Source organism: Anolis sagrei, chromosome 4 (genome assembly GCF_037176765.1).
Source record: "Anolis sagrei isolate rAnoSag1 chromosome 4, rAnoSag1.mat, whole genome shotgun sequence".
NCBI lineage: Eukaryota > Metazoa > Chordata > Lepidosauria > Squamata > Dactyloidae > Anolis > Anolis sagrei.
The window spans coordinates 242,710,011-242,725,640 of NC_090024.1; the positions used below are offsets into that span (position 1 = coordinate 242,710,011).

Below are 15,630 nucleotides of genomic sequence, written 5' to 3' on the forward strand. Positions count from 1 at the left end.
CTCTGATCCTAACCCCCTTCTATGCCTTTTTTCCTCCTTGTCGACCCGGACAGGTCTCTCGGCCTCGGCCTCCTTGGTCTCACTCGCCTGGACACTGGCCTCGTACCAGAAGGTGCTGCGGGACTCGAGGGAGGACAAGCTGCCCATGTCCTACAAAGGGGCAATGGTGCAGATCCTGTGGCACCTCTTCACCATCGCTGCAAGAGCCATCGCCTTCGCCCTCTTTGCCTCTGTGTTCCAGCTCTACTTCGGCATCTTCATCGTCACCCACTGGTGCATCATGACCTTCTGGATCATCCAAGGCGAGACGGATTTCTGCATGTCCAAGTGGGAGGAGATCATCTACAACATGGTGGTGGGCATCATCTACATCTTCTGCTGGTTCAACGTCAAGGAGGGGCGCAGCCGGTGCCGCATGTCCATCTATTACATCATCACCTTGTCGGAAAATGCCGCCATGACAGGGCTCTGGTACTGGCACCGGAATGAGAGCATCTCTGAGTCCAACGCCTTAATCATCGTCTGTGTTGTCACCTCCAGCTTCGCCTTAGGTGTCTTCTTCATGTTCATCTACTACTGCCTCTTGCACCCTAACGGGACCATTTTCGCCACACAGAGCACGGGGTGCATGTGCCGAGAGGAGGCCACCGCTGTACCAGGTGGCGCTGGGGATGTGGTCACCAGCCCCCCACGCTCCTTGCCGAGGACTACAGGGGCTGAGAGGGAGGGGGTCCCCGGAGACAGAGACAGCTGCGTGCCGGTCTTCCAAGTCCGGCCCAGTGTGCCCCCCACCCCCGTGCCCCGTGCCCCACGGACAGAGGGCCCCGTCATCCGTATTGACTTGCCCCGCAAGAAATACCCCGCCTGGGACGCCCACTTCATTGACCGGCGCCTCCGGAAGACCATCCTGGCGCTGGAGTACAGCTCACCCACCACGCCGCGGTTGCAATACCGCAGTGTGGGGGCCTCGCAGGAGCTGCTGGAGTACGAGACCACTGTGTAAAAAGGAAAGAAAGAACACAAAATGGGTGAAGCTCCTGGCCCTGAGTGTCAGGGTCCCTTTCCCGAATGTGGGGTGACCCAGGCTTGGCTTCTGAGCAGCCAAGGCAAATGGGCTACAGGATCTGTTCTCTGGTCTATGGGAGGGCAAGAGGGTCGGGGGCCGCCACAGCAGCTGGCTGCACCCCCGCCTCTCATTAGCAATTTTGGTTCGTTGTTCCTCCCTGTACCGCACTGAAGACCTCCGACTACCCTCCCGTCTCTTCCTCCTCTCCCAGGTGGGCTACAATTCTGGTGCTACTTTCCCTCTACTTGGTCAACGGGCTAGGGAAACGAGGCTACCGTCTTTCCCCAATTTACCCCAGGTGGATCCTCACCCTGTCTCAAACGCCATGCAAGAGACGCGGTGCCCCACGTGTGCCCCTCTTTGCTCTGACAAAGCGGTGGCAACGGTCTCTCCCCAAATACCTCACCTGTTACCTGAGCCAGGTAGCCGAGGCCTCTCGTTTGGAGTCCGTGGGTTTCTGCTATTTAAGAGCCATCACTGTAAAGGGCTGGCAAGGAAAGGGAGGGATCGTGTGGGGAAGGTTCGTTTAAAGTCGCAGCATTAATTGCCAGATTCCAGCGGAGTGAGGACAAGGTGATAAGCTTGTCCCACTGGGAAAGCACAGCGAGGGAGGATTTTCCACGCAGGACATCAGATCTAGTGCTCGGAAAAGAGAAATAATGCAGTACTCTTGGTTTTACTACCACTCTTTTCCCATTCCTGCAGGAAAAACAGGTGCTTTGGAACTAAAGGGTGCATCCACACAACACAATTATAGCACTATGATACCACTTGACGTGCCACAGCTCCAACCTGGGATGAATACTTTCAGAAGGTGCTTAGAATTTTTTGCTGCAATCCAAGAGAGAACTACAAATCCCATAGCCATCGATGTCCTATAACTGTGTACTGTGGATACATCGCAAGTGACATATCACATGACACAGGGTGCATCTACACTATTGAATTAATGCAGTTCGGCACCCCTTTAACTTCCACGACTCCGTCAGTCGTAAGGAATCACGGGAACTCTGGTTTTATAAGATCTTTAGCACTCTTGGCCAAAGAGTGTTGGTGCCTCGCCAGACTACAACTCTCAGGGTTCTGTAGCATTGAGCCGTGGTAGTTAAAGTGCTATCGAACTGGATTCATTCTGCAGTGTAGATGCACCCACAGTTGTAGCACTTTGATCCTGCTTTGACCTGCTGTGACTGCATTCTATGGAATTCTGGGATTTATAGTTTATGAGGAGCACTAGAAAATAATTCTCAACACCTTGCAGAATTACAAGTCATAGAATCAAAGAGTTGGAAGAGATCTCATGGGTCATCCAGTCCAACCCCATTCTGCCAAGAAGCAGGAATATTGCATTCAAATCACCCCTGACAGATGGCCATCCAGCCTCTGTTTAAAAGCTTCCAAAGAAGGAGGCTCCACCACACTCCGGGGCAGAGAGTTCCACTGCTGAACGGCTCTCACAGTCAGGAAGTTCTTCCTCATGGTCAGATGGAATCTCCTCTCTTGTAGTTTGTAGTCCCAGAAGTCCATAGAGTACTCGAAGTGAAATCAAAGCCCTACAATCTTATGAGAATGGAAAGAGCTATGGATAGCTATGCTATACATTCCTGGTACTAGTCATCTGCATTTCTAAGGATGATGGGAGTGGTGGTTGGTAGGGGAAAATAGGACAAGTGTAAATTGCTCGCCTCCCTACGTTTGTTTGTTTAAATACGTGTTTGTAAAAAAAAAAGAATAATATTGACACTGAGGGCTTCCAGAAAGAGTGGGTCTGACCTTAAACTGAATAGGTCGAAGAGGTGTTTTGAACTTCAGAGGGATTATGGGAGTTGTAGTCCCCTCTCCCCCAAAAGGTAACATGTGAAGGTTTTAGGATGCCAAGCCTCTCTAATAGACCTTGCAACTTTACTTTGGGTTTTATACTACATTATCTTCCCAAAAGAGGAGTGTGAATGTGTGAGTATGTGTGTGTAATACTCTATGACCCCCGTATCCACTGTTTTGTTTATCCACACCCAACAAAATATGGCTCAGTGTTGTGGAATCATGGAAGCTGTAGTTGGGTCCAGATATCATAGAATCCTGGAGTTGGAAGAGACCTCATGGGTCATCCAGTCCAACCCCATTCTGCCAAGAAGCAGGAAAATTGCGTTCAAAGCACCCCCGACAGATGGCCATCCAGCCTCTGTTTCAAAGCCTCCAAAGAAGGAGCCTCCACCACACTCCGGGGCAGAGAGTTCCACTGCTGAACAGCTCTCACAGTCAGGAAGTTCTTCCTAATGTGGTTGGTTTTGGGTGGAAGTGGGCCTTAGAGTCATGTTAGACAACCTACAAATGCCCAAAGAGAATCACAGAATCCTAGAGTTGGAAGAGACCTCTTGAGCCATCCAGTCCAACCCCATTCTGCCAAGAAGCAGGAAAATTGCATTCAAAGCACTCCTAACAGATGGCCATCCAGCCTCTGCTTCAAAGCCTCCCAAGAAGGAGACTCCACCGCACTCTGAGGCAGAGAGTTCCACTGCTGAACAGCTCTCACAGTCAGGAAGTTCTTCCTCATGTTCAGATGGAATCTCCTTTCTTGTAGTTTGAAGCCATTACTCCATTGCGTCCTAGTCTCCAGGGAAGCAAAAAACAAGCTTGCTCCTCCTCCCTGTGACTTCCTCTCACATATTTATACATGGCTATCATGTCTCCTCTCAGCCTTCTCTTCTTCAAGCTAAACATGCCTAGCTCTTTAAGCCGCTCCTCATAGGGCTTGTTCTCCAGACCCTTGATCATTTTAGTCGCCCTCCTCTGGACACATTCCAGCTTCTCAACATCTCTCTTCAATTGTGGTGCCCAGAGTTGGACACAGTACTCCAGGTGTGGTCTAACCAAAGCGGAATAGAGCATGGGGAGCATGACTTCCTTAGATCTAGACACTAGGCTCCTCTTGATGTAGGCCAAAATCCCACTGGCTTTTTTTGCCGCCACATCACATTGTTGGCTCATGTTTAACTTGTTGTCCAGGAGGACTCCAAGATCTTTTTCACACATACTGTTCTCTTGGATGACATTGTCCGGCGGATAGGTGCTAAAGCTCCGCTGACGGAGAGCCATCTTGGGTCCTAAGGCTGTTGTCATGGTGCTGATAACATCTTCTTTTAAAATCTTCCCAAAATAGGTGGTCCGACATACGGTATTACTCACTCCTATTTCTAAATAGCAAAAAATGCCTGTCGTGTTGTGAGAGGTGCTAAATGCAAGGAGGAAGCCTGGGAGGGAAAGCCATTCAATAATCTGCCACTAGGGATACATCTGCACTGCAGAAGGAATCAGTGTGGTTTGACACCACTTTTACTCCCATGGATCAGTGTCGTTGACAGCCGACTTAGCTCAGATACCTGATTGACATAGCCCACCCTGGCCCCTTAACTCCTGAGCTCACGTCCATAGTCCACATCATGTACGTACTATCTAGACCAAGAGTCCTCAAACATTTTAAGCAGAGGGCCAGGTCACAGTCTCTCAAACTGTTGGAGGGCCGGATTAGAATTTGAAAAAAAAAAACATGAATGAATTCCTATGCACACTGCACATATCTTATTTGTATTGCAAAAAACCACTTCAAAACAATACAATAATTGCGTTGTTGTAGGTTTTTTCGGGCTATATGGCCATGGTCTAGAGGCATTCTCCCCTGACGTTTCGCCTGCATCTATGGCAAGCATCCTCAGAGGTAGTGAGGTCTGTTGGAAATAGGAAAAAGGGTTTATATATCTGTGGAATGACCAGTGTGGGACAAAGGACTCTTGTCTGCTGGAGCTAGGTGTGAATGTTTCGACTGACCACAGAAGGCAGATTTGAACCCAGGGCAAAGTATACAATTCTTGGGGCCAGTTTTGTAATTGCAACAACTTCACAAAATCTATTGTTTTCAAAAGCAAAAAAATAATAATTTTGCCCACTAAGTACATGGTCAAGTATTGTAACTATATTCCCTGCATCCCTTGGGCCCTTTAACGATTATTTAATTAATTACTGCATTAATTCTGCAGTGCAAATGCACCCCATGGGTCTCAGAAGACCGCAAGCTGAATGTGAGCCAACAGTGTTGATGCAGCGGCTGAAAAAAAAGCCAATACGATTGTAAGCTGCAGAAGCGACTTGAGAAACTGCAAGTTGCTTCTGGTGTGAGAAAATTGACCATTTGCAGAGATGTTGCCCAGGGGACACCCAGATGGGTTAATATCTTGTGGGAGGCTTTTCGTATATCCCTGCATGGGAAGCTGGAGCTGACAGACAGGAGCTCATCCCGTTTAATGGATTCGAATTGCCAACCTTCAGGTCAGCAGTTCAGCCGGCACAAGGGTTTAACCCATTGCACCACTGCGGCTCTGATGTAATAATAGGAAGATAAGTGTTCAGATCGAAGGATCGTCATAGAACCCATTGTATTCTGCTTTGTTTGCGGCTCCCCTGGAATAATAACCCTGCCTCTGGTTTTGAGTGCCGCCATTCAAGAAGAATACAGTGTCAAACTGCATTAATTCCAACTACCTTCCTTTCACCTCGTAATAGTCGTTCCTATATTTCGACATGGTGTAGATGCACCCTTAAGACAGCAAAGGGGTTGATATATATTGGGGGTGGAAAGATCTGCCCGGCTGCTCTCTATGCACTCTTTAGCCACGGTTTCTTCTCTCAGCCTTTGAGTCTGGGAGTCCTCAACACCTTTGCAATAATCTTAAAGAGCTGCTCTCAAAACAGAAAGCTTCGGCCGCTCAGGTTTCTCTTCGCCAAACTTACGTTTTGGATACAGGTGCAGGAAGGTGTATCCATAGGGCTCCATGTCGAAAGATGGGTGCGACTATTAAGAGGTGAAATGAAGGTAGTTGAAACATTGCCCCTCGCTGACCTGCAACAGGCCGCTCGGGTTTCTCTTCCCCAAACGTAGGTTTTGAATATAGGTGCAGGAAGGTGTATCCATAGGTTTCCATGTCGAAAGATGGGTGCGACTATTAAGAGGTGAAAGGAAGGTAGTTGTAACAATGCCCCTCGTTGCCCTGCAACACACCGCTCGGGTTTCTCTTCCCCAGACTTAGGTTTTGGATATAGGTGCAGGAAGGTGTATCCATAGGGCTCCATGTCGAAAGATGGGTGCGACTATTAAGAGGTGAAAGGAAGGTAGTTGTAACAATGCCCCTCGCTGCCCTGCAACATGCCGCTCGGGTTTCTCTTCCCCAGACTTAGGTTTTGGATATAGGTGCAGGAAGGTGTATCCATAGGGCTCCATGTTGAAAGATGGGTGCGACTATTAAGAGGTGAAACAAAGGTAGTTGAAACAATGCCCCTCGCTACCTGCAACAGGCCGTTCAGGTTACTCTTCCCCAGACTTAGGTTTTGGATATAGGTGCAGGAAGGTGTATCCATAGGGCTCCATGTCGAAAGATGGGTGCAACTATTAAGAGGTGAAAGGAAAGTAGTTGAAACAATGCCCCTCCCTGACCTGCAACAGGCCGTTCAGGTTTCTCTTCCCCAGACTTAGGTTTTGGATATAGGTGCAGGAAGGTGTATCCATAGGGCTCCATGTCGAAAGATGGGTGTGACTATTAAGAGGTGAAATGAAGGTAGTTGAAACATTGCCCCTCTCTGACCTGCAACAGGCTGCTCAGGTTTCTCTTCCCCAAACTTACATTTTGGATATAGGTGCAGGAAGGTGTATCATAGGGCTCCATGTCGAAAGATGGGTGCGACTATTAAGAGGTGAAACAAAGGTAGTTGAAACAATGCCCCTCTCTGACCTGCAACAGGCAGCTCAGGTTTCTCTTCCCCAAACTTACATTTTGGATATAGGTGCAGGAAGGTGTATCATAGGGCTCCATGTCGAAAGATGGGTGCGACTATTAAGAGGTGAAAGGAAAATAGTTGAAACAATGCCCCTCGCTGACCTGCAACAGGCCGCTCATATTTCTCTTCCCCAGACTTAGGTTTTGGATACAGGTGCAGGAAGGTGTATCATAGGGCTCCATGTTGAAAAATGGGTGCGACCATTAAGAGGTGAAAGGAAGGTAGTTGAAACAATGCCCCTCGCTGACCTGCAACAGGCTGCTCTGGTTTCTCTTCCCCATTCTTAGGTTTTGGATATAGGTGCAGGAAAGTGTATCCATAGGGCTCCATGTTAAAAGATGGGTGCGACTATTAAGAGGTGAAAGGAAAATAGTTGAAACAATGCCCCTCGCTGACCTGCAACAGGCCGCTCATATTTCTCTTCCCCAAACTTAGGTTTTGGATATAGGTGCAGGAAGGTGTATCCATAGGGCTCTATGTCAAAAGATGGGTGCAACTATTAAGAGGTGAAAGGAAAGTAGTTGAAACAATGTCCTTCGCTGACCTGCAACTGGTTGGAAGTCAGAGCAATGGGATGGAGCATCTATCTGTAGGTGCATTGACACCAGGCATGGGCCAATTTGGGCCCTCCAGGTGTTTTGGACTTCAACTCCCACAATTCCTAACAGCCTACCGGCTGTTAGGAATTGTGGGAGTTGGAGTACAAAACACCTGGAGGGCCCAAGTTGGCCCATGCCTGGTATAGACTCATATCAAACTGCAAGATGGAGTTTTTATGTTCTCCTATCCTTCCCAATTCTTGTCCCTATTGTCCTCAAAAATGAGAATGTTGGTCTGGGTTCGAGACCTAATGTTGATTTCCAATACTGTGTGCTGTTCTGGGTTCACGTTTGGTCAAGATTGAAGACTGAAATATTGAATTCCAATGCTGTGAGCTTGTTCTATGTCCCAAGTTTAGTCTGGGTTCGATGCTGAAATGTTGACTTTTCATGCCAGGTCCCTGTTCTGGGTTCAGGTTAGTTGCGTTTTGTCGAAGTCCGAATCTACACTGCCATATAATCGAGATAATCAACATTCTCTTCTTTGAACTGGATTATATGAGTCTGCACTGTCCTATAATCCAGTTCAAAGCAAAATGATCTGGATTTTATATGACAGAGTAGAAGGGGCCCTAAGGCTGGATCTACACTGCTATGTAATCCAGATTATCAAATCAGATAGTCCACATTATCTGCTTTGATTAGGATTATATGAGCCCACACTGCCCTATAATCCAGTTCAAAGCAGATAGTCTGGATTTTATATGACAATGTAGAAGAGGCTTTAAGGCTGGATCTACACTGCCATATAATGCAGATTATCAAATCAGATAGTCCACATTATCTGCATTTAATTTGATTATGTGAGTCTACACTGCCATATAATCCACTTCAAAGCAAAATGATCTGGATTTTATATGACAGAGTAGAAGGGGCCCTAAGGCTGGATCTACACTGCTATATAATCCAGATTATCAAATCAGATAGTCCACATTATCTGCTTTGAACTGGATTATATGAGCCCCCACTGCCCTATAATCCAGTTCAAAGCAGATAGTCTGGATTTTATATGACAATGTAGAAGGGGCCTTAAGGCTGGATCTACACTGCTATGTAATCCAGATTATCAAATCAGATAGTCCACATTATCTGCTTTGATTTGGATCATATGAGTCTACACTACCCTATAATCCAGTTCAAAGCAGACGATCTGGATTTTATATGACAGTGTAGACAGATCTGGCCTAAGAAGGCATTGTGTAGGACGGCATGGATTTGGTATCGACCGCATATATCATGCTGGGTATGCTTTGGACAAATGTGTGTTTGCAGTGCGTAATGCCATTTATTTAACAAGACAGACAGACAGACCGGCACAGAAACAGATAAGAAATGGGAGAAGTAAATAAAAGGACATTGGAAAGCTACCAGGTGCTGAATTGTGAACTGTTTGGTGTTTGGTTCTACTGAGCAATTCTTTCCGGATGACAATGTCGTAGCCGGACTCCCTTCTCCAAACACCTCTGCCCTGTTTTTCCCTCCCCTTTCCTCCCGAAATCTGTGATCTGGTCCATAAACAAACCATAAACCTTGTACATAAGTCAAGTGCGCCTTCTTCTAGGGACTCGGCATCCAGAGCTGAAGAAGGGGGCCAAGGTTCTCTACCAAGACTCTTTTTGTATACCACAAACTTTTTGTATATTTTTAATTCTGCTGCAACATGATATTAAATTCATTTCAATTAAAAAAACAACAACAACCGTCTCGCCTTTCTTTGCCTTTCCTCCTGTGTCTTTCATTCACCTTGTGTGACGAATTCCATAGCTTTGAGACATGATATTATATGCGAGGGTTGAATGAAAAGAAATGCCTCCACCTTCGTAAATCCTCGACAGATGGCAGTACTGGTGTGCGGCAGGTACTGGCTTGTTCAGTAGACTCTTCTCTGCAGTTCCATTTGGGCGGGAAGCCTTCCTATTGAACGGTTGTGTTGTTAAATTTATTTACAGTTCTTATATTCCGCCCTTCTCACCCCGCAGGGGACTCAGGGCGGATTACAGTCAACACATATATGGCAAACATTCAATGCCAGTTTTGACAAACAACGTTTAACACACAAATACACCAAGGCTATTTAACTTTTTTTTTTTCTGGCCGCCAGGGGAGCTGCTGCTTTTCATCGTCCATCAGCGACACCGATGAAGTTCTTCCGCATTCCACATTCCCCGGAGTCTTTTTTCTTTATGGCCTCATAAATTAGTTAAATTTAGCCTCCCACACAAGGTGGTGCCTTATTTTCCTACTTGACAGATGCAACTGTCTTTCGGGTTGCAAAGGTCGACAACAGGCTACACAATGGCTGGACACCCACTCCAGCCCGGGCTGGCTTCGAACTCATGACCTTTTGGTCAGAGTGATCTTAATGCAGCTGACACTCAGCCAGCTGCGCCACAATCCCGGTGCTAGACAGGGGCCATGCTAATCTTCTCTGTATCGTTCCAATTTTAGTATATGTGCTGCCGAAGCGAAAGTGCGAAGTATGGAACTGTGTGCAGACCGTCTGTCAATGCGACTTAAGCAACGTGCAGTCATTGAATTCTTGACATCAGAAGGTGTCACCCCAAAGGGGATTCACTACCGATGATGGAATTGAACCAAACTTGACATACAGAACTCCCACGGCCAACAGAGTTTGGTGGCCATTGATCTTGAGTTTTGGAGTTGTAGTTCACCTACATCCAGAGAGCACTGTGGACGCAAACAATGATGGATCTGGACCAAACTTGGCACTTATACTCAACATACACAAATGGGAACACTGGTGGAGTTTTGGGTTTCCGAGACTTATAGTTCACCGACAATCAAAGATAATCCTGAACCCCACCAATGATAGAATTGGGCCGAACTTCCCACACAGAATCCCCATGACCAACAGAAAATACTGTGTTTTCTGATGGTCTTCAGTGAACTTCCCACACAGAATCCCACACAGAATCCCCATGACCAACAGAAAATACTGTGTTTTCTGATGGTCTTCGGTGACCCCTCTGACACCCCCTCACAACCCCACTAGGATACTGATCTAGGCCATCTTGTAGTCAATTGCACGTATTCCAATTATATTATTGCACTGCGCCATCTCCAAAAGCCTGATCCCAGAGCCAGGTTTTTACTCTCCTTCTGAAGGCTAGGAGGGAGGGGTCTGATTAAATGTCACTGGGGAGGGAATTCCACAGCTGAGGAGCCACCACGGAGAAGGCCCTATCTCTCATCCCAACCTGCGAGGGGGGTGGGATTGAGAGCAGGGCCTCCCCAGAAGATCTTAATGAGGCCAGGAATTGTGGGAGTTGAAGTCCAGAACACCTGGAGGGCCAACATTTGCCCAAGCCTGATCTATAGGAATAATAGCCTTACATCAGAATAAGAGACACTGAACCTGTTTAACTTGAGTGCAATAAGTTGTGGGAGTTGAAATCCAAAACACCTGGAGGGCCAAAGTTGACCCATGCCTGGGATAAGGGATACCAAACCTGTATGAGTTAAACAAAATAAACAAATAGTCTGTGAAAGTGACTTCTCCGGACTCTAACTCATTCTGGGGTGATGACTGCTGGGCCCTTTGCATGTTGTCCCCTTCCTCCTCCATCCATGGGCTTCTCAGTGCCGGAGGGCAGGAAGAACTCTCTCAGTCTGGTCTGACATCAGGGCCATTGGTTGTTGTTCCTTTGGCCGCTGGTGGAGTTTCCGACCCAACAGGATGGGGAAACAAAGGATGGAGGGCGGAGAGGAAAAGCTGCCTTCCTGGGGACGGCCGGAGCCCGGCGACGAGGACGGGACATGGAGTATGAAGCCAAGAAGGGGAAGAAGGTATGTACGTTGTGGAGATGGGGGATTTGTGCTGCTTTGCAGGGGTCTGTCTGTGGGTTTTTGTCTTGTACATATTCAGCATGCAACATTGGTTCCTATTACTGGGTTGTTGTTGGTTTTTTGGGCTGTTTGGCCATGTTCTAGAAGCATTATCTCCTGACATTTTGCCTGCATCTATGGCAGACATCCTCAGAGGTTGTTCAGACCTCACAATCTCTGAGGACACCTGCCATAGATGCAGGCAAAACATCAGAAGAGAATGCTTCTGGATCATGGCCATACAGCCTGAAAAACTCACGACAACCCAGTGAGTCCGGCCATGAAAGCCTTCGACAACTTAACCTTGTTGAGGAACCAATGCATGACCCATAGGAAGTACCAAAGGGAAAGCTGCAAGCTGGAATGAGTAGATGCAAGCGAAACGACAGGAGAGAATGCTTCTGGATCATGGCCATACAGCCTGAAAAACTCACGACAACCCAGTGAGTCCAGCCATGAAAGCCTTCGACAACTTTCCCTGAGTTAACCTTTTTGAGGAAGCAATGCATGACCCATAGGAAGTACCAAAGGGAAATCTGCAAGCTGGAATGAGTAGATGCAGGTGAAACGCCAGGAGAGAATGTTTCTGGATCATGGCCATACAGCCCGAAAAACCTACAATAACCCATTGATTCTGGCCATGAAAGGCTTTGACGGTTCCTGTTACCTATGGGGTAGAAAACAGACCTTAAGATGGTGTAGATCTCCAGAAATTGCTACACTGCCATTCCTATCAGCCCCAATACTAGCGTAGCCGAAGGTGAAAGATTTGCAATGATGACTAGGGACTGATAGGAATTGTGATCCATAAACACCTGAATGCCCGATTGATTTTCATCTTGGCCTAACCTGTAATTAATATCCAAGAGAATACCTCTCTAAACAACTTTAGAATGGTCAGTTTAAGTTGGAAGTGGGCCTTAGAGTCATGTTGGACAACCTACAAATGGCCAAAGAGAATCATAGAATCAAAGAGTTGGAAGAGACCTCTTGAGCCATCCAGTCCAAACCCATTCTGCCCAGAAGCAGGAAAATCACATTCAAAGCACCCTCGACAGATGGCCATCCAGCCTCTGTTTAATAAGCCTCCAAAGAAGGAGCCTCCACCACATTCCCAGGCAGTGAGTTCCACTGCTGAACAGCAGACTTGTTGAACACTATGATCAACACCATAATCAAATTCCCAAAGGATGCTTTTGGCAGACTACCATTGTTGAGCAATGCTAGAGTAAACAATGCTCTCTGCACATGCTCAGAAACCTGTCCTTGTCTAAGGCTAACAGAAACAAAAAAAACTGATTCCAGAATTGACCTGGCAGCCTTCGCATCTCATCTCTTTCATCCTGGATTTCAGAGTGCATCTACACAGCAGAATGAATGCAGTTTGACATCAGTTTAACTGTCTGGGCTCAATGCTTTGGAATCACGGGAATTGTGAAAAGGTCTTTACTTTTCTCTGCTTAAAGAATGCAGTTGCCTCACCAAACGACAACTTCTAGGATTCAATAGCATTGAGCTACGGCGGTCAAAAGTGTTGCAAAACTGGATTAATTCTACAGTGCAGATGCATCCTGAACGACTCAAGTGGAGGAAAAGAGATAGGCATTGCTACTCCCCACCTGTTTCCAGCTCTGGGGATTATACATGCATGGCAGTGTAGGTCCAGTCTTAGTTGACCACAAGCTGAACATGAGTTTAATAGTGTGATGCAACAGCTTAGAAGGCCAGTTATGCGAGGCTGCATCAGTATCCAGATTGAGAGGAGTTCTACACAGCTATATAAAATCCAGATTATGTGCTTGGATCTGGATTATATGAGTATACAATACCATATAATGCCATACACTGGATTATATGGCAGTGTAGACTCATATAATCCAGTTCAAAGCAGATAATGTAGATTATCTGATTTAATAATCTGGATTATATGGCAGTGTAGAAAGGGCCACAGTCTTACTCTCTTCTGTTTTGGTCAGATCTCACTTGGAATAATTCTGTGGCCCCTTCTACACTGTCCTTATCTATCCCAGTATGCCGTCGCGCAATCCCCTGGGGGCTATAACTCTTAGTGAAAGAGACATAGACGTGACATCTTTCCCCCAGGGGATTGCTTCTTGACTTCCTTTAAAGAACTGGAACTCCCAATGATGGGAGTAGTAACACTGTAGATAACTCAAAATAGGTTTTATTGTTCACAAAGAGTTATCTCTTTAAGGCGATAAGCTGGAAGTTTCAAAGGGGGTAAAGGAAATATACATTACAGTCTCTGGTTGTCTTGGGTCCAAGGAGATTTCGCAGCTGAGAAGCTTTTCCTGTTCCCTCTTTTCTCAATGGCTGTGAAGGTCGGAACAAACACAACCCCCAGTCCAATGGCTTATGTTGAAGGCACAGAGTCTTCCTTTTAATGCCAAAGGACCGGTTTGAAGGCGCTTGGGTCTCCTCAACATTGTCCAGGGCGATCTGGACTTGAAGTATGAGTCCCAAGGGTAAAAACCTTAGAATTGGTAATGAGAGGCAACTTAATTAAGGGCTTTAGAGCCAAGTATCTTTCTCACATCTATCTGATAGAAAGTTTGATGGTAGAATGGAAAAGGAAAAACTCTGCCCTCCTCCAGGAAGAGGTGGAGCCAAGCAATTGAGCTGAGGAAGCAATATAACTGGTGCAAACAACATTGATTGACAGCTATTAATAACCAATCAATCCAACTATACATTTACAAAGTAAGCAAGCATGGGCATGTTATACAGTTTAAACCTTTGCACTTTAAAGTTCTACACACAGGTGGCGCCACTCGCGCCGTCACACCCAGGATCTGATCCCAGATTTTCATCTTATCCCAGATTATCTGGTAGTGGAGAGGCATGTAATCCAGTTCAAATCAGATAACCTGGGATTATATCCTGATATATAGGGCCAGCATATAAGGGGCTTGGGTCTGGTTCTGGGCAGCGCAATTCAAGTAGAACTGGGTTGGACTAGATGTCCTTTGGAGACCCTCTTCCAACTCCTGGAAACTCCTAGGAGTGTAGTATCCAGACCTCTTCTACACTTCCATATAATCCAGATTATCGAATCAGATAATGCACATTATCTGCTAGAAATTGGATTATATGAATCTACACTAGACCAGATAATCTATTTCAAAGCAAATGATCTGGATTTTATATGGCAGTGTAGAAAGGACCCTAGTATCACTCTCTTCTACTTTGGTCAGACTTCATCTGGAATAATAACCCTGTGTCCTGATCAGGGCAAAGCAATTCAAGAGGGACTGGGGTTGGACTAGATGTCCTTTGGGGATCCTTTTCCAACTCCAGGGACCTTTCCAAGACAAGCCACCTTCAGGCGATGCCCAGCTGTCAGGCCAGACTCCTGGCCAAATTGCCACCAGCCAGTCCTGAGACCAGCATGTCAACTCGGCTCCCTTGGCTGCCGCTCATCAGACAAATTGGAGACATTTCGGTGCCCGAGGCAGGAAAGAAACCCACACCAGCTGCTCTCTAATGAGGAAAAGACTCCAGCATCCAAAAGGCTCTGGAAGCAGGGAGGCCGAGAGTCAGAAGATCTGTTTTGGTTCACTCCCATGGAGAAGAATTGTCCTCCCATGTCGCCGAGGCACTGAATCCACTCTGGATTTTGATGCAAACTTCAAAACTGCTGGGACAGTATTGTGATTTAAGATTCACCATCTTTAAAAGTTCAGGTTGGAGTCAATTCACTATTCTCACTAACATGAAAAGACAACTTTGCAGAACTAAGGGAAGCTCCCATCAACAGCACAAACGCATCTGGTGGGGACGAGAGACAGGGCCTTCTCGGCTGTGGCCCCCCTATGCCGTCTTGCCTGGGGGCTATAACTCTTAGTGAAAGAGACATAGACGTGACATCTTTCCCCCAGGGGATTGCTTCTTGCCTTTCTTTAGAGAACCGGAACTCCCAAGGACCAAAACACTGTAGATAACTCAAAATAGGTTTTACTGTTCACAAAGAGTTATCCCTTTAAGGCAATAAGCTGGAAGTTTCAAAGGGGGTAAAGGAAATATGCATTACAGTCTCTGGTTGTCTTGGGTCCAAGGAGATTTCGCAGCTGAGAAGCTTCTCCTGTTCCCTCTTTTCTCAATGGCTGTGAAGGTCGGAACAAACACAACCCCCAGTCCAATGGCCTATGTTGAAGGCACAGAGTCTTCCTTTTGATGCCAAAGGACCGGTTTGAAGGCACTTGGGTCTCCTCAACATTGTCCAGGGCGATCTGGCCATGAAGCATGAGTCCCAAGGGTAAAAACCTTAGAATT

At 46.7% G+C, this 15,630-nt stretch overlaps 2 protein-coding genes and 1 pseudogene across 2 annotated transcripts in view; 2 read left to right on the forward strand and 1 right to left on the reverse strand.

Annotated features, from left to right (window-relative positions):
• XKR7 (XK related 7) overlaps nt 1-6,471 on the forward strand; it is a 102,469-nt gene extending 95,998 nt beyond the window's left edge. Inside the window, exon 3 of the mRNA XM_060771833.2 lies at nt 54-6,471. Within this exon, the coding sequence (XP_060627816.2) occupies nt 54-1,003 (950 nt within the window). The 3' untranslated portion in view covers nt 1,004-6,471. The remainder of the gene's footprint in view (nt 1-53) is intronic.
• Nucleotides 6,472-9,898: 3,427 nt separating this feature from the next.
• On the reverse strand, nt 9,899-9,965 carry LOC137097041 (U6 spliceosomal RNA; annotated as a pseudogene).
• A 1,252-nt stretch (nt 9,966-11,217) lies between these two features.
• CCM2L (CCM2 like scaffold protein) overlaps nt 11,218-15,630 on the forward strand; it is a 29,222-nt gene continuing 24,809 nt past the window's right edge. Inside the window, exon 1 of the mRNA XM_060771832.2 lies at nt 11,218-11,298. Within this exon, the coding sequence (XP_060627815.2) occupies nt 11,269-11,298 (30 nt within the window). The 5' untranslated portion in view covers nt 11,218-11,268. The remainder of the gene's footprint in view (nt 11,299-15,630) is intronic.